We start from the raw sequence: 27348 nt of genomic DNA on the forward strand, positions 1-27348 counted from the left end.
CCGTGTGCTAGCTTGCTCAAAAGTCTCTATTTCTGCTCTGGTGAGAACATCATATCATTTAGACTGTCGAAAAAGCTGTCAACAGCTTCCTGGGAGAGTTCCACTAACTCGGAAAAGGATGTAACCATGCATTCATGTGCATGATTGTCTCCATTGACGTTTTGATTAGTATTGCTGACAGAAGGTCGTACCTGATCGATGCTGCTTTCATCTTGAACTTCACTACCCCTTAATCGTAGCAGTGAAGTCTCCACGAATGCCGTCATCAGGATTGGCAGCCGTTGAGGGCAGCACAAAGCATGAGCCTTTATCGGACCCAACAATGTTTCTGCATCCATAGGCGCATCCGATTGTAGCATCAGACAGGTGTCCAACGCGCATTCTTCTCCGCACAGCAAGCACCTTAATACAGGTAAAACGCATCGATGTCACATTGGTCGAAATGAAAGAAACCAAGTCATGTTCAGGTCTCTAAGCCGGGTTAGTCCCAGGATTTTTGATATCCGGTCCCGGTATCCAATGGCTCGGATTGTTTCTTCCCTTGTCGCAGGTGTTTTGTCTGTGACACGGTTTGCCATAACGAAATATAAGGACTAAGAATAGAATTCCTGCAATTAGTCCCAAAATGAGGGGAAGTCCGCCAAAAATCGAATGGACGAAGTCTGGAAAAATACCCAGTATGGCTTTGAATGGTGTTAATGCCATCGAAAATACTGTCTTAAATACTTTTGAGACTCCACTGGTATCAGAAATATTTAAGATTTCATTCAGGATTTCTGCGAAATGTATGGGGGAATTAGTTGATAACAATGAGTGAATCTCTGCAGTCGTCCTTGCGACTAGGAGATCATACGTTTCTTTTGATGACGTGAGCCTGGTTGGCGTCTGAAGAAGCACTGTTTTCATTCTGCTTAAAGTGTCTATTCGAATAGAAGTAATTTTCAAGTTGGGCCATGCCCTTGCCTCCCTGTCTGGAAAGGAGCTGGGGAACAATAAGCGTCCACAGCACTTGACCTTCGCAGTCGTAGTTATGAGATAAGGAGTCCCGGGCATAAGACTACAGCATCTGCGGTCCACAATTAAGAATGTAACTCCCATTATAGAGTCTTTGAAAAAATGGTTCTATCTCTGTTGCAGGTGTGCCTAGCTGGTGACATGAAAGGTTATTCGAGTTCCCTTCACAGGCTCCATGCAAACTAATTCCATTACACAGAAGTGTACCGCTTAGTGACATCGCACAATTATTGCCACTAAGAAACACTTTCTGTCCTTTATTACTGACACATGCATGTGAATAGGGCAAGTTCCATGTTGTCTTAATGTACCCTTTTCCCAATTTTTCGTACATGCCAGCCTGTATATATTTTTGGCAGTATTGAAACCTGAAGGTTGATATTGGAATATTAATTATCCCATGTATTATCCATTCACTGACAGGTCGTTCTGACATTGTCACTGGTAATCTCTCGAGTTTCTCAATGCTCAGGATTGTATAATCAGCACCCTTTTGTGCCATACTGATTTGTTTATCAGTAAGGTTAAAGATATTGAATAGTGACGTTATGTTGATTAAACGCCAAGGCACATAGCCTGAACGCAGATTTTGTAACGTCCAGCCAAGCTGTACAATAGAACGCAATTGAGACTGACCGTGTTGTAACAACAGTAAGTCTTGCGATAAAATGTCGATTGCTGAAGACACAATGCTGTCCAAAGAAAAAATTCTGGAGGACAGAGTCATTAACCCATTGTCCACTACAGAAAGTGATTTTTCCAAATTAATACGGTCAATTTCCCGTATTCTTTCTGCTGTCTCAATTTGAGTCACCTTCCAGGCCTCGTTGTAAGCTGCATATACAGAGGCTGCAATGAAACGTTTCTGACGCTGTTTGCGCGGTCCCATAATGAAATCACGCAAGTCAGCACCATCAGTAAGTAAAGTTAGGTGTTGCTTAATTTCTGTCAGTGTGGAAGTTTGTAGCCATTGGAGGCATAATTTGCCCACACTGTAGGTGGTTATTATCCCTGGGTGTTGTCTTTGGGAATATCTAGGGTCTGGCCTGGTCAATGTGATTGTTGTGTTTTAGGGCGCCATTAAACAAGAGCAGGTGCTCTTGAAATTTAAGTGGTACTTCCACCTCCTCGAAAGGAGTGTATTCTTCAGGAGGTTCCTCTGTTTTGTAATGGTGGAAGACCTTTGTTACAGCGTTTGCTGCTGGAAAGTTTATCCATGAATAGAATACCTCTGTCTGCCGATATTCGTGTGCCTCTATTACGAATATGATTGTGCCACCTCTAGGTGTCAGTCCATTTTCTATAAGTTTTAAAGTTATAGATTTCCTTATGTTGACCGCGATGAGTATTAAATCCGGGTCTGCTTCTTGCATAGTATTATCAGCTGCTACGAGTTCAGCTGCTACTCTAGCTATCTCTCTTTCTTCTTCAGTATCTGACATTCTACTGTCAGGAAGGTTATTTTATTTGTTTGCAGATCAGGTTTCTTATGGAAACAGAGATTAGATGCACAATATTCTGGAACAGTGTATCCTTCAACGTTGACTAAACCAAGAACCATACATAGGAGTTTCCTCCTGCGAGGTTTGGCGGATATGACCTTTCACCCACTCCAGACGTCTTTGGAGTATTATGGGAAAAAAGGGGTCTGAGTGAAAAAGCACGACTGAGTTACTCTAATGTCTTGCGTTAGTTTTATCGCCTTTCCAAACGTTGGGCGCCATGTAGTGTAGTTCCTATTATCCCAATAGGCTCTGCGCATTGGAATAATACCTTCAATAGTATAGGCCTAGACCAGACGTTAACTAGGTCTTCTATTGTCGATATTAGACTTAAAGTTTTGGGTTTGCCAGCTAGCTCAGAGTTCACTAGAAACTTTCTCGAATAGGCAAGGAGGAGTTGAACCTCCCTGGATAGACAAGAAGGGATTTAGTTTCAGACAACCATAGAACATGACAACTTTGCTCTCCCCTAATCAAGAGTGTATCTCCAGAGTCGTGTGAAAACAAAAGACAACTTATTTTACTCAGTCAGTACGTGCATTCTTAGTCTCACCAGATTGTAGAGAAAAGGAAGAGACGGGCGTGTTCAATAAAAGATGGTATTTATTGATCAGTCTCTTTTCTCATACAAGAGAAATGGATCGATATTATCGCAATACTTATGGTTAAGTAAAGTGCATACAATAAAAGCAGAAGTATAAAATAATACTGTAAAAACATTTATATGGTTTCTAAGCCATATGCAGGTTTAAAATGGATAAAATATATATATACATATACATTTGACTAATCGTACTCAACTGGTGTTTCTAACTACGCCTACCCCGGTGTACCTGACCTAAGCCTAATACGTGGGCGGGAATAGAAAGTAGCAGTTTAAGTTAAGTTTGTTTTGCCAAGTGACTGACTCAAGAATTCTCTGCGAGGGGTTATTCAGTTCTGTACCTGGAATTTAGGATGAATGAGGGATGGTATCTCTCGTCTCTGGTTTCGATATTCCAGGCTGCCTGCGAGGGCTACCCGGAAGCGCCGGAGCTGGATTTCTCGGCAGGAGAAAGCAGCGTCTCGTTCTCAGCGCGTCAGGAAGGCGGGGCTGCGCCAGCGGGGTCTGCTCTGCTCTGGGCTTCGGCAAGTCTGGCTGCTCCGATCTCATCACCACCGCGTGTGTTTGCTTAAGGCAATACCGGTAATATTTATACCTGTAAGCTGCCGAGATTGACGTAAGGATGGACATAGATACGTCAATAAGGATGTCATACGACTTGGTCGTTAGCACATTCTTTTGCTGAAGTTCTCGATGAAATCAAAACAATGGCCGCAGGGTTTTTCCCAGGTTGTCATAGGTTTGATTTGTTTTGAGAACTCCGTATGCCTTATCAGGGGCTGGAGGAATATCGCTTGTCTAATTAGATGGCAAGCGTTATGACATAATCAGATAACACGTTCCTGTGCCGTGGTGTGGCTTAATCAGATAACGGTTTCTGCATCATGGGATGGCTGCTAGTTAACTTGTTAACCAGAACAGGGTCAGGAATAGGGGGATCGATACAGAACCTATAGGAATACATCACACGACAAGTTGACACCATCTCCTGCACGTGCTTCTACACCCTCCGCATCCTCCTTAAGACCTCTAAATAGACCCCCCTGAATCCAGAAAGACTGTCACCCACGCACTCATACCCAGCAGACAGGACTACGGAAACGCCCTCTATGTCGGAATCAACAAATCCTTGCTCTGAAAACTCCAGACCATCCAGATCACTGCCACCAGACTCGTCCTCTGCATTCCCACAGCGAGACCACATCACTCAGCACCTATGAGACCTCCACTGGCTCCCCGTCTACAAGGCAGTGACCTTCAAGCTACTCACTCACACCTAGAAATCCCTCCACAACATCGGACTCCAGTACCTCACAGAAAGAGTCTCCTTCCACGCACCCAAGAGAATCCTCCCCTCTGCCGACCTTGCCCTGGCCAAAACCCCTCAAATCAGCAGAGCCAGAACGGGTGGAAGAGCCTACTCCTACATCGTGGCAAAAACCTGGAACAAACTCCCACTCAGCATCAGACGTTCCCCCACTCTCAATGCCTTTAGGAAGAGCCTAAAAACCTGGCTCTTTGGGTAAGACGTAGCCGCATGCAGCTGCACGATTTCCTCACCCTCCCCCAGTACCCTCACAGGTGAGTAGCGCGATTCACAAAATCCCTGATTGACTGATTGAACTCTGTGCAGACTGCAGTGATTGTTTGGGGGCTAGAAACACAGCTGTAGCATGGGGTCTTTGGAGCCTTCTCCTGCCCCTACTGCAGACAGTGGAATATTGATTTACAATTTTAAATTATTGCAGCCCTGCCCTGCCCCTATGCACTTCTGTTCTTTTCCTCGGCCTCTAAGTCAAGACTCAAGAATACACGCGTGATAAACATTGTATTTAAATGAGTAACACAGTATAGGTCGATCTAGTGTTTGGGTTTTGCACACGGCTCAAGGACAAGAAGATTTCAACTAGAAAGGGAACACGTATGGAATCATAGGCTCAGAGGAAAGTTTTTGAGATCATGAGTTTTTCTTTTGTTGATCATGGGCCACTCTAGCCAGTGACCGCTCCCTGTTGTGGACATGCAAAAGTTCAGATTTCCTTCTTTGTATATTGGCTGAGAACCCCGTCTCACCCCCCGCTGCATCACTGCCTCCCTGGCCCAAATTCCTTGTGCCATTAGCTGGCAAAATGGCCAATGATTCCATCGTAATGCATAGTTTAATAAAGGGGGTATTCTTGTAATTCATCACAGTGTTAGAGCTCTCACTGAAAAGATAAACAAGGACATGAACATTAAAAGCTCAATAAAAAGTGCATGTTTATTTCTCATCCCTAATGTTTTAGTGACTCCCACTAACTGAACTCAGCATTGTTTAGGAATCTCTCACAGTTTCACGAAGGGGGCATTTGAATTGTGTTTAGATGCAGAATATGGACGTACCTAATGACGTCAGTTATCTTTGTTAAGTCTTCCCAGCAGTGCAGTTTTTAAATAAAACGGCACCAGTCTCATGTTGTCAGCAGGTGTCCAATCAAGGGCTCTGTGCAGGCGTGCAGCGCCCATTGGGCTCAAAGGGCTTCAGCCCCCTAGTCGTGTGTGTCAGCCTGGGCTGGGACAGCGTCCTGGGCTGGTGTCCGTCTTATTGCAGCCGCACCCGAGTACTTCACAGGACTCTAAAAGACCATTTACGTGTTAACAAGGCTTTGTAATTTTTTCACCCCTTCATCTCCACTCTGCCTATTGCTGGAAGAATTAGCCCCCCCTACATTTTTAGTAACCCCTCCCCCCCCCCCCCCCCCCCCCCCCACCACCACCTGAAATTTGGCTTTGGTTGGGGCTCTGCGCATGATACTGTGTTTTTCATAAGTTCAGGCTTCGGCTGTAGTGCTGTTATGGAATAGTGCTGTGAATCTGGGTGTTATTTGTAACCATACACCCCCCAAGACTTAAGGGTGGGCGGTAAACTCTGCCCTGCTGTCGGAGTTCGCAGAGTTTTGCCACTGAGTTCGGCAAAAACTCAGCAAACCGCCGCGTGGCAGAGTTTACCCGCACCTACCCCTACTCAATAGCTAAGTATATGTCTAGTATCACAGTCTTTTCTGCTTTTGTACTATGCACATTTTAAATGTTCATGGCACTCACTTTATTTTTAATTGTACAACTTTGACACATTTTATGAGATACTTTGCCACTGTCATGTGGTAACCTATAAATAAGTGTTGACTCCCACTGCCTAGGCTGAAAAAAATGTTTCTTAAGCTAGTCACTTGCACCTGTAACCCTTAAAGATTCCAAGCATTGCAAGTGTAGCAGTCCAATGGAGGCTGATAAATACTAACAGGTTGTCATAATGGATGCAGAGTGGTCAATATTTGCTGAAGCAATACAGAGTCAATTAAAAAGATAAAGGCAGATCTTCACAGCTAGTAACTGTATTTGGAACTCCATTCTAAACAAACGTGGGCCTTCCTGCAGGACCTGATTAGGTCCATTTGTGAATTTGTAGGCCTAGATCGGGGCCCAGGCACTTCCTGTGATGGTTTGTGGTTGGCTGAGGCTAGGGAGTACACACCACAAGCCTCACTCATGGCAAGTGAGTATAAAAACTAATTTAACTCCTTTACTATCACTTTCACTCCCAGACAGAGTACATTTTGCAGATTTTGTTTAAAATGGAACACTGCAAACATAGGCAAATACGGTATTTTTCTTTTGTAAATAGGGTTGCCTGTGTTTTTTACCGGCCTGGCCTGTATTTTTAATTCTAGGCCTGTAAAAATAGTGGGAAAATAAGTGAAATCCGAAATATTTCCCCTTCTAAATCATACACTTAAAACAGCAAACACATACAGAAATCAGTTATAAAAAGAAATCAGTTATAAGAAGTATTCAGAACTTGTTTCAGAATGATTCTTAGAGCAAACAGAGGGATAAAGCCATGGTGCAAAAGAATCATGACATATTTTTTCACAAGTTCTGTTTCACCTACCAATTATTGCCTATCCCAGAATAGTAAACCGTAAACAAATGACCAATATATTTTTTTTTCTGAGAAAGGTGGCAATCCTCTTCGTAAAAGACAGCAGAGCTGTCATTGTTGGATTTCTGCTATTGGTAACATCGCATCATAATTTTAAGTGCAAACTGTAAATCTGAAAGGCCGAACTCGCCTGAATTGCCAGCGAGAGACTGGTGTTTCCACGTTGCCACCGTAGAGGAAACCTAGCGTTCTGGCTGTTGCTCAGTGGAGCTTCCTGATGGCTAGAGAGGAGATGGGCTTTGGACTTTTCCCTCTGCCGTCACCTACCCAGCCGGTCTTCGGGCAGATATTCCTTTGACTCCCTGTCCTATCTTTCCCTACCCCACCTTCCCTGCCCCCTTACCCTTCTTTGCATTCATGCTCTTGAATTTTTTTTCTAGCAACTGATGTTACCCGATTCTAATGTACTGTGTAATTTTGTGGAACCTTATGTAAAGCGCTCTGATACCTTCGGGTCTATCCAGCACTGTAAAAAACTCTTTCAATAAATAAATAAATAAATACATAAGTGCAGGCAGTCATTAGGTAACAATCAGTCGGATTAGGCTGCTGTTCCTCGAAGTAGTGCTGGGTTCGAAGAACATGCTTTTATTGTGCCGCCTGGAATTATGGTGATATGCGCTTCACCGCAGGCCTGGCGCAGTAATCAGTTTATGTTAACTCGTGCTCCCCTGTTTGCATTGTAACACCTACATCTTTCTCTTCACTGCAGATCTCCGAGACGTACGCCTTCCTGCCGAGGGAGGCAGTGACACGGTTTCTAATGAGCTGCTCGGAGTGTCAGAAGAGAATGCATTTAAACCCAGATGGCGCCGAGCACAAAGGTAGGATTGGTGTCGAATGCACTTGTTTAGCTTGTTATAACTTCGTGCTTTTAAATGATCCTTTACATTTGCTTGCTTCACTTGAGACTGTCTTGCATATTCACTCAGAGCAGTGCTTTAAATTGGCAGGTATTGAGTACTGCGCTTCTCTCATTTTAAAGGGAGAGTGCCAACACTTCTCAGCAGAGGTGCATTCTGGTGTAAAACAGGGAGTTAACATGCAAGACAAACATTGGACATTGAAAAGAATATCTCTCGTGCTTATCACGTCCCGGAGCAAGTGACACAAAAAAAAGGGGAATGAATGAATATGGATCGTATGGCATGAATTTTGTATTCCAATAAATGGCACTGGAGGAAGCAACTCATCTTCTTTTGGGCCAAGAGACAACCTCTGTTGTGGAAGTGCAGTGGCCTTAAAGTCTGCCATGCCAGCAGCAGGGCCCCGCAGCAGTCATTGGTCAGCCCTTAGAGAGAAAGGGAATTAGCCAGTCTAATTCTAGGCGAATTTTAATGACAGACAAGAAAGGATCTAGAATGCAATACTCAATTTATAAAATAAATAAATAGATAAAGAAATCAATAAATAAAGGCCCAAGATATTCTTAAGGAGGCAATGACAGCTTGTACTTTCCACTGCCTGTGCCAGCGTTGCCAAATGGTAGTACCGAAAGTTACTATTAACAATCACATTGAAACAAATGTGACACATTGCTTAACAAATTACCTGGATGTGCTGCTAGCATTATCTTTCTAACGTATATTGAATTGTTGCTACTTAGTAAGATGGGGTCTAGAGTCCTGATGCCAGAAAACAGCGCACATCCTTTCTCTATAATAGCCAAGCACTGTCCCATTGCAAAGAAAGAAGACTTAGGAGATACCAAGTAATAGGCGAATGAAACAGCTACATAGCAGTAGTATGCAAATAGCGCTATGATGAAATGTGCCCGGACAATTACGTTTTTTAGTTATCTACCAGTAATTCCATTACTCTAAGTAGATTCTTTCTCATTCAACTCATTAAGAATAAGTAACGACCATAAGGTGTATACCATTACATCTCTCATATCCACCCCCACTTATATGGCAAATTCTTCATTAGATCTAAACGGCAGCAGAGTCAAGGAAAAATGCAGAAGGCTTGTATGATACAGGGGATGTATACGACTAGCCTTTCGTAGTTCCCTACAATAAGGTCATGTTGGGATCCCAAACATGTAGTAAGTAGGCTTCTGGGCGGTTTGGACATGTTTCTCGCCCCTGTTATTAATGGATTCCTCATACTGGCGGCAGTGATATCTTTTTAACTCAAAAATAAAGTAAGCATATTTGGGGTAGGAGCATTGCTCATCTGTTTCTGTTGGCTACATTGTGGTGACGGCAGGATCATTTTCACAGTCATCTTTGGCTTGCAGAAAACGTCAATACTGACCCCGCCCCCAGCGGGGGGACCGCCAGCTCATTAGCGTTCACTGCTGGTCACTGCCTGTCAAGGTGTCCAGTGCTGCTGCCGGCTGGGTAGGGGCTAAAAGTGCGCATGCGCAGCATTGAATTCGTTTACATGCGTCATTGGGCGCGAGCAGAGAAAGGCTTGTGAGACTTCTGACACTTGTGGCGCAGCATGATTATCATTATTGACGCAAGTACAATCAGGGGTGTGAGGGGCCAATAGTGCACCAGTTATGACCGCCACCTTGTAATACCCTGTAAGAGAGAGGGTCACATTTTCCTCAGGCATGTTCCCGCGCTGCGTTGGTGTCTTTATCCATTTGCATTTTTTTCTGACTGGGATGCGGTTTCATACATAACAACATTCTTAGGAGACCTTGCACGTTTTCTGAAAATAGCAAATTGAAAGGAACTTTTATCTGAAAGTAAGCGTCTCCGAGTGTAGCTGGACTTCCCCTCATTGAATATTCATTCACCAAGCTCTGGTCTCTTTGCAGACAACGGGAAGCCCCCCGCGTTGGTGACCAGCATGATAGATTACAACATGCCAATTACCATGGCCTACATGAAGCACATGAAGCTGCAGCTACTGAATGCACAGCAGGACGAGGTAAGACAAGTGCCCTCCAAGTTATGTCATCATTGGAATGTATGCCACTGGTTGGAGTTTTCAGCGCGCGACAACTGAAGAGCCTCAGCGCACTTTTTTTTTTTAAATGCTTGAAAAATAAGCTCTGAATTTATGTTAGTCCTGGAAAAAAAATATGAAGCCTGTTTTTTTTTTCTAAAGAATGTTTCAATTGTGTTTGAGTGCGGAGTGTCTGTGTTCCCTCTGAGGAAGAGCAATCCTGCCACGTTATAAAGGAAACAATCCAGAATAATTTGCTTTTTAATTCAAAACGTGCCAGCATGAAGGTTGTAAGCAATGGCATGTGTACTGAGTGCAAGGTAAAAATGCATTTGCCCTTAAAAAGTGTCACCATCAGCAGTCTTCAGATAGTTATTGTACTTTCAAACCTCTATGAGATTCTAAAAGCACTGCACTGCATCCGGCATGATAGCTCATAAAATTACAGTGTCTGCTCCAGAGATCACCCTGGCAGTGATGGCCTGTGAACTACTAAAGTGATGGAGTGATAATAGCTGGACCGAATTTTTACCAAGCGTGACCAAAGTGAGTGGGCCTAACTTTCCACAGGCTGGTTTCAGGAGCGGTACTCTCAAGGTTTTTATAAATAGATCCGCAATGTCTGTGTCATCAACAGATCAACAGGGAATAACCGCAAGATGCCATGGGCTGTCATCATCACCACTACACATCATGCGGCACACACATATGCACCATGCACACCGACCAACACACAATCATGCACCATGCATTCACAAACAGACGTATGCACCACATGCACTCATCAGACTGACATGCACAGAAGCACACATTCACATATATATACAAAGTAGGGTGACCAGAGGTCCTGGATTTGCCAGGACAGTCGTGGTGTCCCATCACTTTCTTCTATAACACAAAAATGTCCCTGCTTTTAAGGGAGGGTCAGGTGAACCTCCACATTAATCAGTGTTGTGCCGGTTCACATTTCAACTGTCCCTCTTAGGACAGAAGTTAACTTGTTTAGACTCTCTTGCAGTGTTGCCTTGCCTCATTCAAGCAGCACTGCAGGATTTAAGGAGGTGCGAATCAGAGCTGCAGAGCCCCTATTTCAAGGCCTGGCCAACCAGCAGTCAGACCCTGGGAGGGAAAGTAAAAAAAAAATATATATATATATATGTTACCTACTGGCGCTCGCCAGTAGGTAGTTATAGTTAGGACCTAGTTTCCATAGGAAAAGTGTTTTTTCTTTTCCCAATAACTTTGGCGCGGGTTGATGAATCTTCGCAAATTTTTCAAAACTAGTGGCCCGCTCCGGTCAGCTTCTGTCTTGAAAGTTTCGGGGTGATTCGTCAAGCGGGAGCTGAGAATAAAGGGGGGTCCCAAAACATGTTTTCCCCATGTTCATTTCTATAGGAAACTTTAGACAAAGCTACAGCCCGAACTGCTGAAAGCAATTCCACCAAATTTGGCAAAAAAGTAGGTCTTGGTTCAGAAAGAGCCCTTTTTTTTACCTCCTCCAATGCCCTTATGGCTTGAGGTACGTAGGCAGCACAATCCATCCCTTCCACAAAAGAGTGCTGCAGCATTTTAGGGCTATCCGCAATGGTGATAGGGCCTACCCAGTGGCGCGTCATTTCGAATCCCACCATGAGAAAAATGTACAAGGCTTAACATATTTTGTAATTGATTGCATCCCGCAAAGCTCGAGTCCTGTTATATTTTTGAATGAACACACGAACCCCGATGGGATTGAATATTGAAGAGGATTTGATCATACATTTGTAAATCCCCTTTAAGTGTCATTGATCCCATTATGGAACAAATAATAGGCAACCTCTCTGAATCTGTTTTTTAAACCGTTTTTGTTTTCGTTTATTAATTTTGTCACAGGGTTTTAAGCTATTTGAAAGCAGGTATAGATTGCACAAAATTAGTAATTGGCCACTTGGGTGGGAGTACATCTACACGAACAATGACATGATCTCTGTGCAAGCATCTGATCGGAACTTGCTAACAGGCCCACTTGGGTAGAATTCCCCACCAGGTCTTTAAAGTTTTCCCAGCATGCAATTGTGAATTGTGTATGGGAAAATCCACATGAAAATCTGATGCACCTCCCCACACTCTAATATAACCACTCATTCACCCATACAATCACTCATACATGCAGTCACTCATCAAAACAACACTATTATACGCACTCATACAACTATACAGACACTAATACACCGCCACTCATCCAGAGTTACTCACACTCCTAGTTAGTCATGCAAAGAATCAATCACACTTCTATTTACTGACCTATACAGTTATACACACAAGACATCACTTATTCAAACAGAAACAAACACATTCTTACTCTCTTATACAATCACTGATACAAGTACACACTCATCCATATAGCCACTCTCACAATCTCTGACTCTCTCGTATAGTCATTTATGTACTCCAACTCTTACATACACTGCCTTTTACATATGTAGTTACTTGGACATGTACCTCTGAGACATCCATTCACTCATCAACACACCCATACACACACTCAGCCACCCATATAGCTGTTTCCACATGCACTCTTGAACCCATACACCCAGTGAATCAACCACTCAAACATCTATGCACAGTTACACACCTCTCACCCACCCACACACACACTCAGGCACCGATACAAATACTCAGGAAGCCAATCGATAACCCATATAGACACTCATGTAGCTACTGACCAACCCATGCAGCAGCTTATACAACAACAGATAGACTGATACAGACATTCAAACAGTTTAGTCACTAACCCATGCATTCAGTAAGACACATTTAATCACTCACTTAAACAGTCAGTCACACACCTACTAAATCCAACGTTCAGACACGTATACACCCACTCATTCTTCAATACACCTTGGCATATATATAATACATATTTACAATTTAAAGAAACACACGGTCACTGGATGATGTCATCAGTGATGTCATTTGAGATGTCATCAGTGACATCACTGATGACATCTCAAATGACATCACTGATGACATCACTGATAACATCACTGACCATGTCATGAATGATGTAATATGTGACGTCATGAGCAGTGCATTGCGGGGGTGCGAGTTATAGTTAGCTGAACTAACTATAATGGTGGAATTTCTTTGGTTTTGTATGAGTGAAATGTCCAAAGAACTATATTGTCACTGAAACCTATGTTTTTTTCAGTGAATTATTAAGGTGTTTTTAAATGCTAATTTCTAACTATAATGTGGGGTCTTCAGTATATGAGCAATCAGTCACCATGCAACATCCAGCAAGTCAGTGGTCACCGGCCATGGGTTGCAAGCCACCCACCGCCAATCACAATGCATTTGTGTCAACAGGTTCAGCAAGAGCAGCTTGATGCTTGATTGGAGGGCATGAGTGCTCCACATTGAGTTAGAGAGCTGAAGGTATATATATATATATATATATGTATATATATATATATATATATATATATATATATATATATATATATATATATATATATATATATATATATATATATATATATATATATATATATATATATATATATATATATATATCTTATAAGTCTCCAGCCAAATGGGAATAAACACTAATTCTAAGTCTGCCCTCAGCCTCCAGGAAATAAAAAAATTCTCCTGGCAGTTGGGAGCAGACTTGTATCTGTTTCCCTGCCTGCACTGATGCGGGCAGGGAAACAGAGCACATATTGCTCCCGCCCGGAGGGAGCAACATAAATAGCTGCTCCCTCTGGGTGGGAGCAATTGGGAGCCAGCTGGGGCCATGGGGCCCTGAGATTCCTATTGTGGAACCCAACGTAGTGCTTGGTGGGTGTCCCGGGTGTTATGTTATGTTATAATGTATTTGTAACCCTCACAGATACTCATGAGTGTCCTGGCGCGAAGGGTGACCTTAGCAGTGTGGAACAGAGAATTAGATGGGCTGATTAAAAAGAAAAGTTTAAAGTTGTTTTTTGAAGAGCTTGGGGTCCTGAATATTCCATAGTTCCATGGGAAGGGCATTCCATGCCACTGCTGCTTTAACGGAGAGGGACTGACCCCCAGATGCATCCTACGAAATCGAGGGATCGCTATCCGTCGTTGAGTGGCTGAACGAGATCTGCTGGGGGCATAGAAAGCAAAGCACATCCTGATATACGTCGGCCCTAAGCCATGTAGGGCTCTGGGAGCCAGAGTGAGAGCCTTAAATTGCACTCCAGGGGCCACAGGGAGCCAATGCAGATCCCGTAGGTGCTGTCTGACACTTGATCTTCCTGAAATATTAAACAGAAGTCTGGCTGCGGCATTCTGTATAGTTTGCAATTTTTTTAGCAGGTATCCAGGAATGCCAATGCGGGATAAAATAAGGGGACGGGCCACCATTTCCTTGGCTGACCTAGGTAGCAGGGGGAAGAACTTTCTCAATGATGTAAGAGTACCATAGCACATCCCTGTAAGTTTCTTAATCTGCATGGAGAACCTAAGGTCTTCTCCAAACCAGACTCCCAGGTTCTTTGCTGGATTACCCACTGAATTGGGCCGTGGGTAGTCTGGAGGCCACAGGTGTTCTCTAAAGGAAGGAGGAAACTGACCGTAGACCCCAAAACACCCACCTATAAATAATTGAGGCCCCAGGGGATAAGGTCCCTGTGGCCAAATTAGGCTCTTGAGATGGGGTCCCAGGTGATAAAATAGGTTCAGGAATGGGGACGCCTGGCCACCCTTACCTTTTAAATAAGGCACAGCCCTTGGGTAGGGCGTCTCCGGGGCCTAGTAAGGCTCGGGGAGAGGAGCCGCGCAGACCCCCCTCCTATTTTTAATAAAATAAGTGCCCAAGGGATGGAGTACCCAGGCCCTAATAAGGCTCTGGGAGGGGGACCACGCTACCCCTCCTAAAAAAATGGACTACCAGGAGGGATGGGGTCCCTAGGGCTGAAAGAGGTTCGGGAGGGAACCGTGCTTTAACACCAATTATAGAAAACGCTGACTTCACACTGGGACTTGACCAGAGTGCGTTCCAGCTGTGGCAACATACAGGGTGCTGTTCTATTGGTCAGCTCTTTGACTAGGAGGGTCATCTCCACCTTTGGCCACCTGTAACAGATTACGCACTACCATAGTCAGAGAGAATGCACTACTTTCAGGTCCAACATTGGCTATCACATCCTATAGTGCGCACAGGGGCACAAGGGCTCCTTACCTCCTTCGAGAAGTGGTTGGTCACGAAGACCTCAGATAAGGGTCTTATCACAGAACTGTATGGTATATTACAACAAGCCATCCCACCGACTAAGACATTGGGGCAGAGGTGTTGGGAGTTGGAACTGGGGTGACAACTAACACAGAAAGCGTGGGAGGAGATATCCTATAATAAGCGACACACAGCATGCAGCAGAGCTAGCATCGAGATGGGCACCAAAATAGTGACATATTGATATCAGACCCCAATAGATCTCTACAGAGGCAACCCTACATGGAGCACCGACTGCTGGAGAAGTTGTGGATCTCCTGGGACACTACTTCACTTGCTTTGGGACTGCCCCAAGCTCACCCAGTGCTGGGACACAATTCCCACAGACAAAGACAACGACCTGGACACACAGCTCCCACAATTCCCTGCATATACTATGCTAGGGCTCCCAAATGCTCACATGTTTCTACTTAAGTACTGTAGAGGGATACATATTGGTCTTGCATTAGGAGTCGCCCTTCAGAATATCCTAGCACACTGGGGCACAGACAAAATCCTGACACAGCTGTGTTGAATGTACAGTTTATAGTATATCCTGGGAATGTAGAAATGTACCCTTACACTCACCTCCAAGAGTGACTCTCATATGGAACTCTGGCGCCCATTCATCGCCCTGCTGTCCGCACTATTTAGGAAATTAACATGCCCTAGATACCAACGCTTATTGTGATTGACAGAGGCCGATACCACTACACTGTCTGAAACTGTCGATCATGATGAGCCCAGCAGTGTTACGAAGTGCCTTACAGGGTAAAATAAATTGGCTGTGAGTACTCTGAGGAGGGGGAGTGTGTGGAGGGGAGGGAACTCCATTAGGATCTTGTTTGGATAAGATGTATGTAGCTTCATGATGGAGTGCTCTTGCACTCTGTGTATGCATTTTTTTTCTTGAAATGGAATTACGAGATGTGAACCATAAAAACAGACAGTCCCTGGTGATGTGCCTCCAGGGCCTAAGAAGGTTCAGGGAGAAGGGCCCGCCCCCATCCTGACACCCCCACCCCCAGTCCTCCTGAGCAATGCTACCAGTTTCAAATACTATGCCAGGATATAATACCCATCACTTGTGATGGAGTATTCTGTCCACCAAACTAAATAAGGTCCATAGATCTCTGCTCCAACAAGTGCCATTCCTGATCAACTATGGGCATCTCGCCATGCAAACATCAACTATGGGCATCTCTCCAAGCATAACTGGATATTTTAGCCGCCATATATCTGAAAAAAGGCAAACCTGACCAAATTGTGAAAGAAAATGTAAAACCAAATGTGAGTCAGACCAGAGACTATTCACAAACATGAGAGCCTAATAACCTGCAATGGACTGGATAGGTAATGGTGCTGTAGTATATCACTCAGGTTATAGACGCTCCCAACCCAACATCAGAGCAGTTCAAAACATACCAGGAATTGGTTGCAACCTACCTCTCCTCCCCAAGAACCAACAAAATGATGACCCCAAAATCACTGCATACATACCCCTTCACCTTAAAAAGACTTAATCTTAAAAATCCAGAGAATCTGAAAATCAAACATGAACACAGAAGACTAAAGAACTGGGATTTCAAATACCCAGCGGCGCCAGGGACACGCCCAAAGTCCTCTGGGTTCCCTTGCCTTGGTATTCAGAGACACGGAATACTTCTAGGTGGCGTCAGAGATCAAATTTATTAGCTGCAGCTAGTAGCAGAAATCCCCGCAATACAACACGGTGTACAACTCAAGAAACTGCTCAATTTTACTAAGGCGAGACATCCCTATTTATACACAAAAAGGTACATTTAAAATGCACGCCCCTGCACCAAAATTCAACCAATAGAAAATACATTACATCACACAGCATCATATAGTAAAGCTCATTTTACAGTGTCCCAACCCACAAGTTAATATTTAGGCATATCTAAATAATAATCTGGAAGGCCCGGACAAACTCTTAATTGAAAGCGTAACCCATGAAATGAAGAAACAGTAAAGAAAAGTAGTTTCAGATAATGTGCAAGATAACAGAAACGTAAAGAAACTTAAAAGTTAACAAATGTCTTGAATGGTGATTGGGAAAGTGGATAACGATCTTGCAGGGAAATTGGCTTGGCAGGGTCAATTCCAGGTGAAAGGCCAGCTTCTGAAATTAACTCCAGCGCACGAAGGAAACCTTAGTTAATATACACATGACCCACAAAAGGTCAGACTGCTTTGGTCGCAGACTAATTTCTAAGGCCTACGTAAAAGGCAACACCAGATGGCAGTCACGACGCATGGCAAAAACCCATGTTTAGAAAAGAAAGTCGTGCACTTTAAAAGCACGCAGAATCACAGAACCTCAGACCCTCCTTTTGCCATTACGTAGGCAATAGCCTAAACTCATGTCAATCTGAATCTAGGTCTATTTCTATTCTCTTCAGGTCATCAAGGTGTTGCTGTAACATCATCTTATTATCCTTCACTTCTCTCGGGACTGGTCTTCTCACACAGCTCGTAGCACAAAGACTACAAATGGCGGGACCACACTGGATGCATAAACAACACGAGAAAAGGATAGCTAACGCCATACCAAGGAACATCAACATCTTCCATCCCCATTTGGACAACAATTCCCATGACCATCCCATCAACGACCAGTCTCCTTCGTCCACATGAATAGACTCAGAGATCTTATGTAGTCTAGAGATGGCTTGGTACACTGTCGGGGCATTATCTGGTATGAAAACGCAGCAACTAGATCTAATCAATTTGCATACCCCACCTCTATCTGCAAGTATAATATCTAAAACAAAACGGTTCTGTAATGTCATAAGACGATCCGATTGAAGCTCAGCTGTAATATTGCTAAGGGCACCTGCAGTCTCATTTATAGTGGCCTCAACCACTCTCGCAAGCTGACGAATATTCCTACTATTAGCCATAGGACCCCAAAAGGGTAGGAAACCCTTAAAAAAGTCTCCAGCTTCTTGTGCGACAGTATCTTTCGCATCGATTACACCTCTACCATATCTTGTCTTATGGTAATCGGAAACAGTAGTGTATGTAGGGGGAAGCAAAAATGCCACGTAACATGTGCCGGAAAAATCAGATGGCAACCATGTGTATGCTCTATCGTGACAAACAAAATACGTGCCTTTGGCTGGCACGAACGGAGGAGATTTCTGGGACGTATAAACGTATGTGTGAACACACACACTCTTACCAAGCTGAGCTCTCGGATTCTGACCATTACCTTGCAAACAAAGATGACCTCGGTGGGGTATAATCCAAATAGGAGGAGACCTTCGCTGTCTTTCTTTCTCCGTCAAGCTAACACTATATGTCGTCTTATTCCAACCGACATATGCTCGTACCTCATCTTTAGGGATAGCATTATACGCGTCAATATCTCTAATCATATCGACTATTCCCCGTATCAAAGCATTCTTGCTCACGTTATCGTTAACAGACCGCACTGGAGAGGCTTCGTTCGCATAGATAAACATTGATTGGAGTGCCCAAACTGACCCATTAGGTGAAAAAGGCAAAACCAAATATGGCATTCCCTTGTCTGTAGTATGTGGCATCCAACAATTCGTGGTATTTATTGTTAGCTGATGCTGATGCAACATCTGTATAAACACATTTTTCACAAATTCTGATCTTCGTGTCTGTTCATGTTCAGGTAACGTATGAAACTCATGTGGAGATACAGTAGAAAAAGAAAGAGTAGGTTGGGAGGTAGATGTAAGCGGCAATTGTGTGACATAGAAACTCCAACCCACACAAGCTAACGTAATATTCACAAGCATAAGGAAACAGATTATTAAAAAACATTTGCTACGAACCAATGTACACATTTTCATTTTGAAACCACTTTTCTCAACACCTTTCTCAGACCCAAAAGACTCCATCCTCTAACCGTGCTGTTCGCAGCGGTTGGGTGTTCCGTGCTAAGGAATGCGTCTGTCAGTCTAGGGAACGCCCTGAGACCAACCAGAACCTCGACCTTGTGTCTTCGGCTTGCACTCCGAAGTCTTTACACCGCGACCTTACAGCTGAGTCCGGATGGTGACTCAAAAAGGAAAAAGCAAAAAAAAAAGTCTCTTGATCTGACGAGGTGTAATTCACTATATAAAAAAATTCCAGTTTCAACTTTATTTGTCCATATGTACAGTCTTTCGCGGTCTTAGATCGTAGCGTTCTTTATTAGGTACAGTTGGATCCTTAAATAAAAGTTCCGGATTGGTGATGTCAATCTTTAGATGAGGAGGCACAGCAGCTTGCAGAACATCATCATCATCGCGTTCTGACCGTGTCCATGTCAAATGAGCATCACTAAATGGAACAAATCTAGGAGTTTTTTCACATTCAGAAATCGGTGATACCTCCCCTCACCCACTTGTCATATGGTAAGGGCAATGGAACTTTTTTACAATGGGTGGCATGCATCCAGTTCTTCTTGCCAGCTACTCTAACAGTAGTTCCAGTCACTAACAAAACTAAATGCGGCCCAGTCCACCTCGGCTCCAAATTCTTTGTTCGTTGAAAATTCTTCGTGAGAATATAATCGCCGGGTTGAATTGTGTGTCCTGGATCCGCAGTTGCTGTCGGTAGACTGTCATAGACCTGTTGGTGGAGAACACGTAATTTAGCAGTCAAATCATGTAAGTAATCCACCAACATAGGGTACTCAATACTGCTGTATTCTTTAGGACGAGGCACACCCCAAACATTCGCAGGACGACCAAACACAATTTCATACGGACTAAGTCCCACTCGAGAATGCACAGTCGTCCTTGTTGACAAAAGAGCCAACGGCAAGGCATCCGGCCATGTAAGACCAGTGCTTGCTTGTACCTTAGCTAATTTCAGCTTCAAGGTACCATTGTAACATTCAACAAGTCCAACAGACTGGGGGTGATTCGCTGCATGGAACTTTTGATTTATTACCAATCCAGCACACACTTTCTTCATGATTTGACACACAAATTCACTCCCATTGTCCGACCATACAATTCTCGGCAAACCATACCTAGGGAAGTACTCTCTCAGCAAAACCTTGGCTGTAGACAAGGCAGTATTATCTTTTAGGGGGTAGGCCTCTATCCACCTGGAAAAGGCACAAACAACCACAAGAACATACTTCAAATTATTGCATCTCTCCATGTGAATGTAGTCTAACTGTATCACTTCAAACGGATACGTTGGAGGAGCAAAATGACCAGCTGGAGTTGGAGTTCCCTTACCAGGATTATACTTCAGACAAATCATACAATGTTTCACCACGTTCTCTGCACATTTCGGAATTCCAGCATTCTGCCAAACTGGAGCCAACAACTTGCATATTCCCTTCGAACTTATGTGAGCCATTCCATGAGCCATTGTAACCACTGGGAGCACATACGCATCAGGCAACAACCATCGCCGGTGTTCTGACAACTCAACCCAACAACCTGTCAAATCCAACATACTCGTAGTCTCTCTCCAAACACTCACTTCTTTCTCAGTCGCTTCAGCCTGAATCGTTTTCACACTTTCTATTGTGTCTTCACACATTCCACCAGCCATAACCCAATTAGCTGGGCCTGCAACATACATACGGCTCATCATGTCTTTCGCCGTTTCCTTCGCAACTTCATCTGCAAACGCATTCCCTCGACCAACATCGTCCACAACTTTCTTATGCGCACTACACTTCACAATTGCAATCTGCTTTGGGAGAGTGAGAGATTCCAAAAGTTCATTCACCAACTGCCCATGCTGTATTTTTGTCCCATGCGAAGTAAGGAACCCACGCTCTCTCCATAAACGCCCAAAACTATGGGCAACACCAAACGCATACTGACTATCGGTGTAAACATTCACTCGCTTTCCTTCTGACAACACACACGCTCTCGTCAATGCAGTCAACTCTGCTGCTTGCGCAGAATTCTGTGGTATGCGTGCTGTCTCAACAACTGTATGTAAAGTTGTAATAGCATACGCTGCAGTCGTTTCACCATTCGGAAGCTTAAAACACGAACCATCTACCCATAGGGTACCATCAACATCCGTAAGTGGAGTATTCCTTAGATCGACTCTAGCTTTCGTTTCTTCCTCTGTATGCTGTTCCTGAGGATCCGTCTCTGTAGAGATCAGTAACAACGTAGCTGGATTCAGCACATTACATCGTTTAATATGAACATGACTAGCCAACAATGTCAACTCGTAACCTGACAGACGTGCACTAGTAAGGTGCTGTGTCTTAGTCCTGTTCAATAAGGTATCCACTGCATGTGGGACCATCACAATCAACGTATTGTCCAATACCAAACCAGCAGACTGTCGAATAGAAACAGCCGCTGCAGATGTAGCACTCAGACAACTCGGCAACGCCTTAGCAACTGGGTCTAACGTTGCTGAAAAATACGCGCATGGACGCTGCTTGTCCCCAAATGGCTGTCAACACTGACAACGCGCAACCTTCTCTCTCGTGCACGTACAACGTGAAAGGCTTACTATAATCTGGAGTACCCAACACAGGAGCCGAACACAATGCATCGCGTAGTTCAGAAAAACTTTTCTGACATTCGTCAGACCAAGGAAGAGGATGCGGAGTATCTTTCAGAGTCAATGCCAACAGTGGTTTCGCTAGCAAGGAAAAATTGGGGATCCACTGTCTACAATATGATGTAATACCTAAAAAGGCACGCACTTCTCTCTGTGTGGATGGTACATTCATTTGCGCAATCGCTTGAATTCGTTCTGGGGTCAATCTCCTTCCCTCCTTCGACAAGAGATGACCTAAGTAGGTCACTTCTTGGCGACAATATTGCAACTTTGAAGGTGACACTTTATGATGAAGGATCAGACAAATACCGCAATAAAGAAAGAGTAGCCTCTTAGAAATCTTTTCATCATCAGCAGTAATCAACAAATCATCGACGTACTGAATAAGAATAGCACCAACAGGTAACACAAAACCGTCAAGCTGAGTTCTCAACGCCTGACTATAGATGGAGGGACTTTCACAATAACCTTGGGGAGCTCTCTTAAACCGGAAGCTTCGGTCTCCTAATGAGAAGCCAAAAATATCCCTGCTCTCCTCAGCAATAGGAATACTGAAGAAAGCATTCTTCAAATCGATGACAGAAAACCAAGCTGCCGAAGCAGGAATCAAAGTCAACAAAGCAGTGATATCAGGTACCACAGGAAACTGTGGCACTACTATCTTAGTGACCTCTCAAAGGTCGATCACAAACCTGTACACAGGTGGCTGAGAAGCATCAGTACGTTTAAGAACAGGCAAAACAGGACTGTTACACACATTACCTCTCGTTTCCTCAACTACACCCTTCTCAACCAGATCATAGACAATCGCTAAAAGAGCTCTCTCACCATCGCTCGAAATCTTGTATTGGGGAATGCGAGGTAGCCTAGCATTTGACTTAAGGGTGACAACATAAGGTGGAATCTGCAAAAGACCAACATCATTTGGACCTGTAGCCCAAAGTGTATCAGGAAGCGAACGCAATTCCAGTGGCAAAAAATCCTTAGCCAAATACATTGGAGAAATCACTTTCTTACCAAGGGTAAGTTGTACTCCTGAAGGAGAACAATGCAATGTCGCATACAATCTTTTCAGCAAGTCCAAACCCAACAGATTCTCACAACAACCAGTCGTTAAAATAAGTGGAGCTTCCAATTCACAAGGGCCAATGGTAAGGGACAAAGGATTAGAAACCGGATTACGAACTGGGGCGCCTGAAAATCCTACTGAAACATTGGTCAAGCCAGACAAAGGTGCGCCAGGAAGTTTAGAGTGCATAATAGAACTCTTCATCGCACCAGTATCCAAAAGAAAAGGTTCTACCACACCTGATGTAATCACTTTAACATAAGGTCCACTCTGGTCTACTGGAACTGACACTACTCCCTCTCTTTGTCCTTGGCTGTCCTAGTTATCATTATAACCAGAACTCTCACCTTCGACATAGTAATCCTCAACATAATACTAGGCAGACTGACCACTCGGAACATTCTGTCTGTCAAAATAATTCACAGAATTCTGAAGGGAAGAGGAACGCTCATTCTGAGGGATCACACCACGTCCCCTACCCCTAGGAGCTTGCTGAAAACTACCACGACCTCTCTGACGAGATACACCATTTGCACGCTGTAACAAAGCCGGGCAACTATTCTTGTAATGACCTTCCTTTCTGCAATAAGCACACTGATTAGGGCCAGGAAAGAATCACTGAACATAAGGCTCAGGCTTCTGTAACAATCTCTGAAATTGTGGAGGTTGCTGAAACTGAGGCTGATTCTGACGATGCGGATAAGCTTGCTGCAAAAGAACTTTCGTCTTTAACTCTTTAGTTTTCTTCTCCACTTTATCCTTCTCATCTTTATCCCTATTCTCGTAATATTGTGCAGTAGCCAATATCTGGGCCGACGAAGAGACAGCCCATGAACTCTCAGAGTCCTTTAACTTATTAGAAAGTTTGGGAAGCAAATTAAAGACAAATTTATCCACAAACAACCTTTGATCAACCTCCGTACTCATATCCTGACCACTATGATAAATAAACGTCTCTTCAAACCTAGTGAAGAAATCAGATACACTCTCGTCTTTCTTCTGCTTACATGCTGCTAACTTAGCCCAATTTACTCATAAAGCGGGCATCATAGTTTTCATCAGATTAATAATTCTACCTGGTAATTCTGAAACTAGAGGTTCAGGTTTAGCACCTCCCTCCTGTCTACCATCTGCGGCAACAATATTCGCCCAGGTATCACCTAATTCAGCAGCATGATTCTCATGACGAATCTTCGCCCACAAAGGTTGAGGGACTACATTACCCATCAACATATCGATGTCAGCTAAATTCATAATACACGCTTCAACTGTCTGGGACAACTCCTTGTAATAACCAGCAGGATTCTTACGAGGGTCAGGTAAGGTCTGCTTAAGAGCCAAGACCTCTGCTCTCTTCCAAGGGACATATACCCATATTCGTTGAAAATAAGCCGGAGCGGCCTGAATACCCTGATTTACATTAGCCTGAACTGCTTCTTTCCATACCGGAGGAACTTCTCTCATAGGGTACTGTCTTGCTTTTCTTCTAACAGAGGAATCAGGTTCTTACAATGTCTGAGGCGGAAGGCTAGATCTAAAAGCCAGTATCGTCTCTACGGCATCTGTAATATCAGATTCCACTATCATCCCTTTAGCAAAATCCGACTGAACATCAAGTAGTTCCTGCGGGATCAAACCCAAATCATTATCTTCCCATTCCTGACGCAAAAACATACACATCACATTAAAAACATACCTTTGCTTAGGCGGCTCCCACTGAAAGAAAACATCCATAACTGCTGGCAAACTATACCTTGAGGCATTTATAATCCATTTACGAGCCAACAAATCCAACACAGCCCATTCCTCGGAACCAGGAAGCTGACTACGACTCTGCTTATGCTCCGAAACAGGGGTCATATTCAGTGACCCAAACAATGGTGACAACAAATTAGAAACCGTTTCTGTCATTCGTTTTCGAACAGAAGGAGAAGAAGCAGACATAAGAACAGGAGAATAAGTATTTTGAGGCAAAGAAGGTGTAGGGACAAGAACAGTAGAAATCGAAGATGCAGAAACAGAAGGCAAAGGAGTTTGAGGCAAAGCTGGTAGCAAGGCTGACGACCCTAGAATGGGTTGCGCAGGAGGAGGCAAAACCATCTGTGGAGCACCGGGTGGCTGAACAACAGCAGGAGGTTGAACAACAAAGGGTGGAACAACCGGGGGTAATAGAGGCGCAGTAGCACCCTGCACATAGGGAGGTGGCAAGCTGAGTAAATGAGAGATCAAAGGATATTTTTCAAGGTCTTCAATCACTTTTGGAGGAGAAGACGGCAAGGCCGGATAACATTTATCTATGGCCATACAACGCTGTCTATCTAAAACTTCACTCGCACGCTCTTCTCCATCTTCCTTAAAATGTCTAGCAGCTTGTAGTACTGACATATTCTTATCTTTCCTATCTCTCTTTGCTTGTTTAATTTCTCGCTGCTTGGCTTCCTTACGCCAAAGGCGGAAAGAGTCAAACATTGCCGGCCGGGCGTTCTTCTTAAATAGCTTAACTTCTAGATTGTCTAAAATCTCTGTTTCAAAACTACCATGTGGGGGCCATTGCAAAACACCATCCTTTTTAGTGTAGTGGACCCATACTTCATTATAAGTAGTGGGACCCACTCTGTGTTTAGAATAGATCTCATAAGTCGGAGTTCCAACCGGAGGTATCGGACATGAATCCTCCAATCGGGAATCCCTGTTACTACCATAAACAAACCAATTACCAAATTTACCAAGACCAGGCACCTTGCTCACTAGTCTGGTTTCAAACTTCAAAGGGAATCAAAAAATGATACACTCGTAAATATACAAGCCCTTCGGCTTTGGGTACTGCAGCAACCAATTCAAAACCAAGGAAAAAGACAAAGTCGTGGGAGCGACCCACTTATACTTAACCAAATGTCTGTCACGCCACCAGAAGACCGTCTATCGTCTCGCTTTACAAACATCAATCGGAGGGTCCAAGACAAGGCGACAGTCAGGGCAGCAGTCCTTCGTAGCCGTTGGAAAGCGGGAAGCCTCGCAGAAAAGACCTTCGGTCCACGTCGACATGCAGGGGTCGATGAAGTGGGGGCCCTCCTCCAGAGTTTCCTCGCGTGGCTCCTCGCAATCTTCGGGCTTGGACCGGTACCACTGAAGTCGCCCCACGTTGGCCGCGCCAACTGAAGAACTGGGATTTCAAATACCCAGCGGCGCCAGGGACACGCCCAAAGTCCTCTGGGTTCCCTTGCCTTGGTGTTGGACAGGCCCCATGAAGGGCTCGCTCCCTCCCCGTAGGACAGGGCCCGGGTCCCGGCCCTCCCGGTACTACCCACAGAACAAACCCACAACCCGTCCCCCCATGGGACGCCTGCTCCCGGATGTCCCTGTGTCACGGGCCCGGGCCACCGTCAGCACCATTGCCCGGCCCAGCCGCCATCTTGGACACGGCCCCACGCGGCCGCGCGGCCTCAGCCCGACCCCGACCCTGGGCCTGGCCAGGCCCCGACATCCCGGCACCACCATCCACCCAGGAGGTGAACGGACCACTTGGCAGGTCAATGGGAGTAAGAAGTGTCGATGGCTCTCCCCCGCCAGGTGCCGATCACCCCCAGCCTCCTCGGGCGCTGGCTCCACCCCCCTGCTGGGTGTCTGGACTCCCTCATCCCAGACCTCCCGACCTCCAAGAGCGAGGGTCCGGACATCAAAGGGCGCCAGACCTATAACTGAGGCAGCCCCAGGACAGGAAGGCAGTTGTATCCTGGAGTCGAGAGACACCGCGACGAACTCATCCTTGACGGACTGCTGGCGCTGCCACAGCCCTGCCTTGTGAACTATTGTCCTGCCTGCTGGCGCTGCCGCGGCCCTCTGCAACCTTCATCCTCGTTGGGACCTGCTGGCGCTGCCGCGGCCCGTTGCCACCTACGACCTCGTCGGGACCTGCTGGCGCTGCCGCGGCCCTCTGCAACCTTCATCCTCGTGGGACCTGCTGGCGCTGCCGCGGCCCGTCGTAACCTTCATCCTCGTTGGGACCTGCTGGCGCTGCCGCGGCCCGTTGCCACCTACGACCTCGTCGGGACCTGCTGGCGCTGCCGCGGCCCTCTGCAACCTTCATCCTCGTGGGACCTGCTGGCGCTGCCGCGGCCCTCTGCAACCTTCATCCTCGTTGGGACCTGCTGGCGCTGCCGCGGCCCGTTGCCGCCTACGACCTCTTCGGGACCTGCTGGCGCTGCCGCGGTCTGACCCCTTCGAACACCGAGCTCGAGGATTGTGAGCTACCATCATTCCACCTCAGTACCTGTGGGTACCAAGACTGTCCCGCTACCCCCTTCCCCTACTAGAGACTAGAATTGAGAGGATCATCGTGTCCTGATCGCCTTGTATCGTACCACCCTACTCCAAGAATTGCCTATAAAAGGTGTTACCCTGATCTTCGTGTGGTGTCCATCTGTGGGGGGGAAGTTACCTGTCTGTGCGATCGCTAGAGACGGTCCTCACTGGAGGCCTCTCCCTTGTGCTCGGCCGACCCTCCAGGTCCCCGTC

At 45.0% G+C, this 27348-nt stretch overlaps 1 protein-coding gene across 3 annotated transcripts in view; it reads left to right on the plus strand.

Annotated features, from left to right (window-relative positions):
- NOL4 (nucleolar protein 4) overlaps positions 1-27348 on the plus strand; it is a 591044-nt gene that overhangs the window by 236782 nt on the left and 326914 nt on the right. For all 3 annotated transcript variants that reach the window (XM_078687354.1, XM_078687353.1, XM_078687355.1), the window contains exons 4-5: positions 7815-7926; positions 9876-9988. In XM_078687354.1, the coding sequence (XP_078543480.1) occupies positions 7815-7926; positions 9876-9988 (225 nt within the window). The remainder of the gene's footprint in view (positions 1-7814; positions 7927-9875; positions 9989-27348) is intronic.

Source organism: Lissotriton helveticus, chromosome 4_1, assembly GCF_964261635.1.
Source record: "Lissotriton helveticus chromosome 4_1, aLisHel1.1, whole genome shotgun sequence".
Lineage (NCBI taxonomy): Eukaryota > Metazoa > Chordata > Amphibia > Caudata > Salamandridae > Lissotriton > Lissotriton helveticus.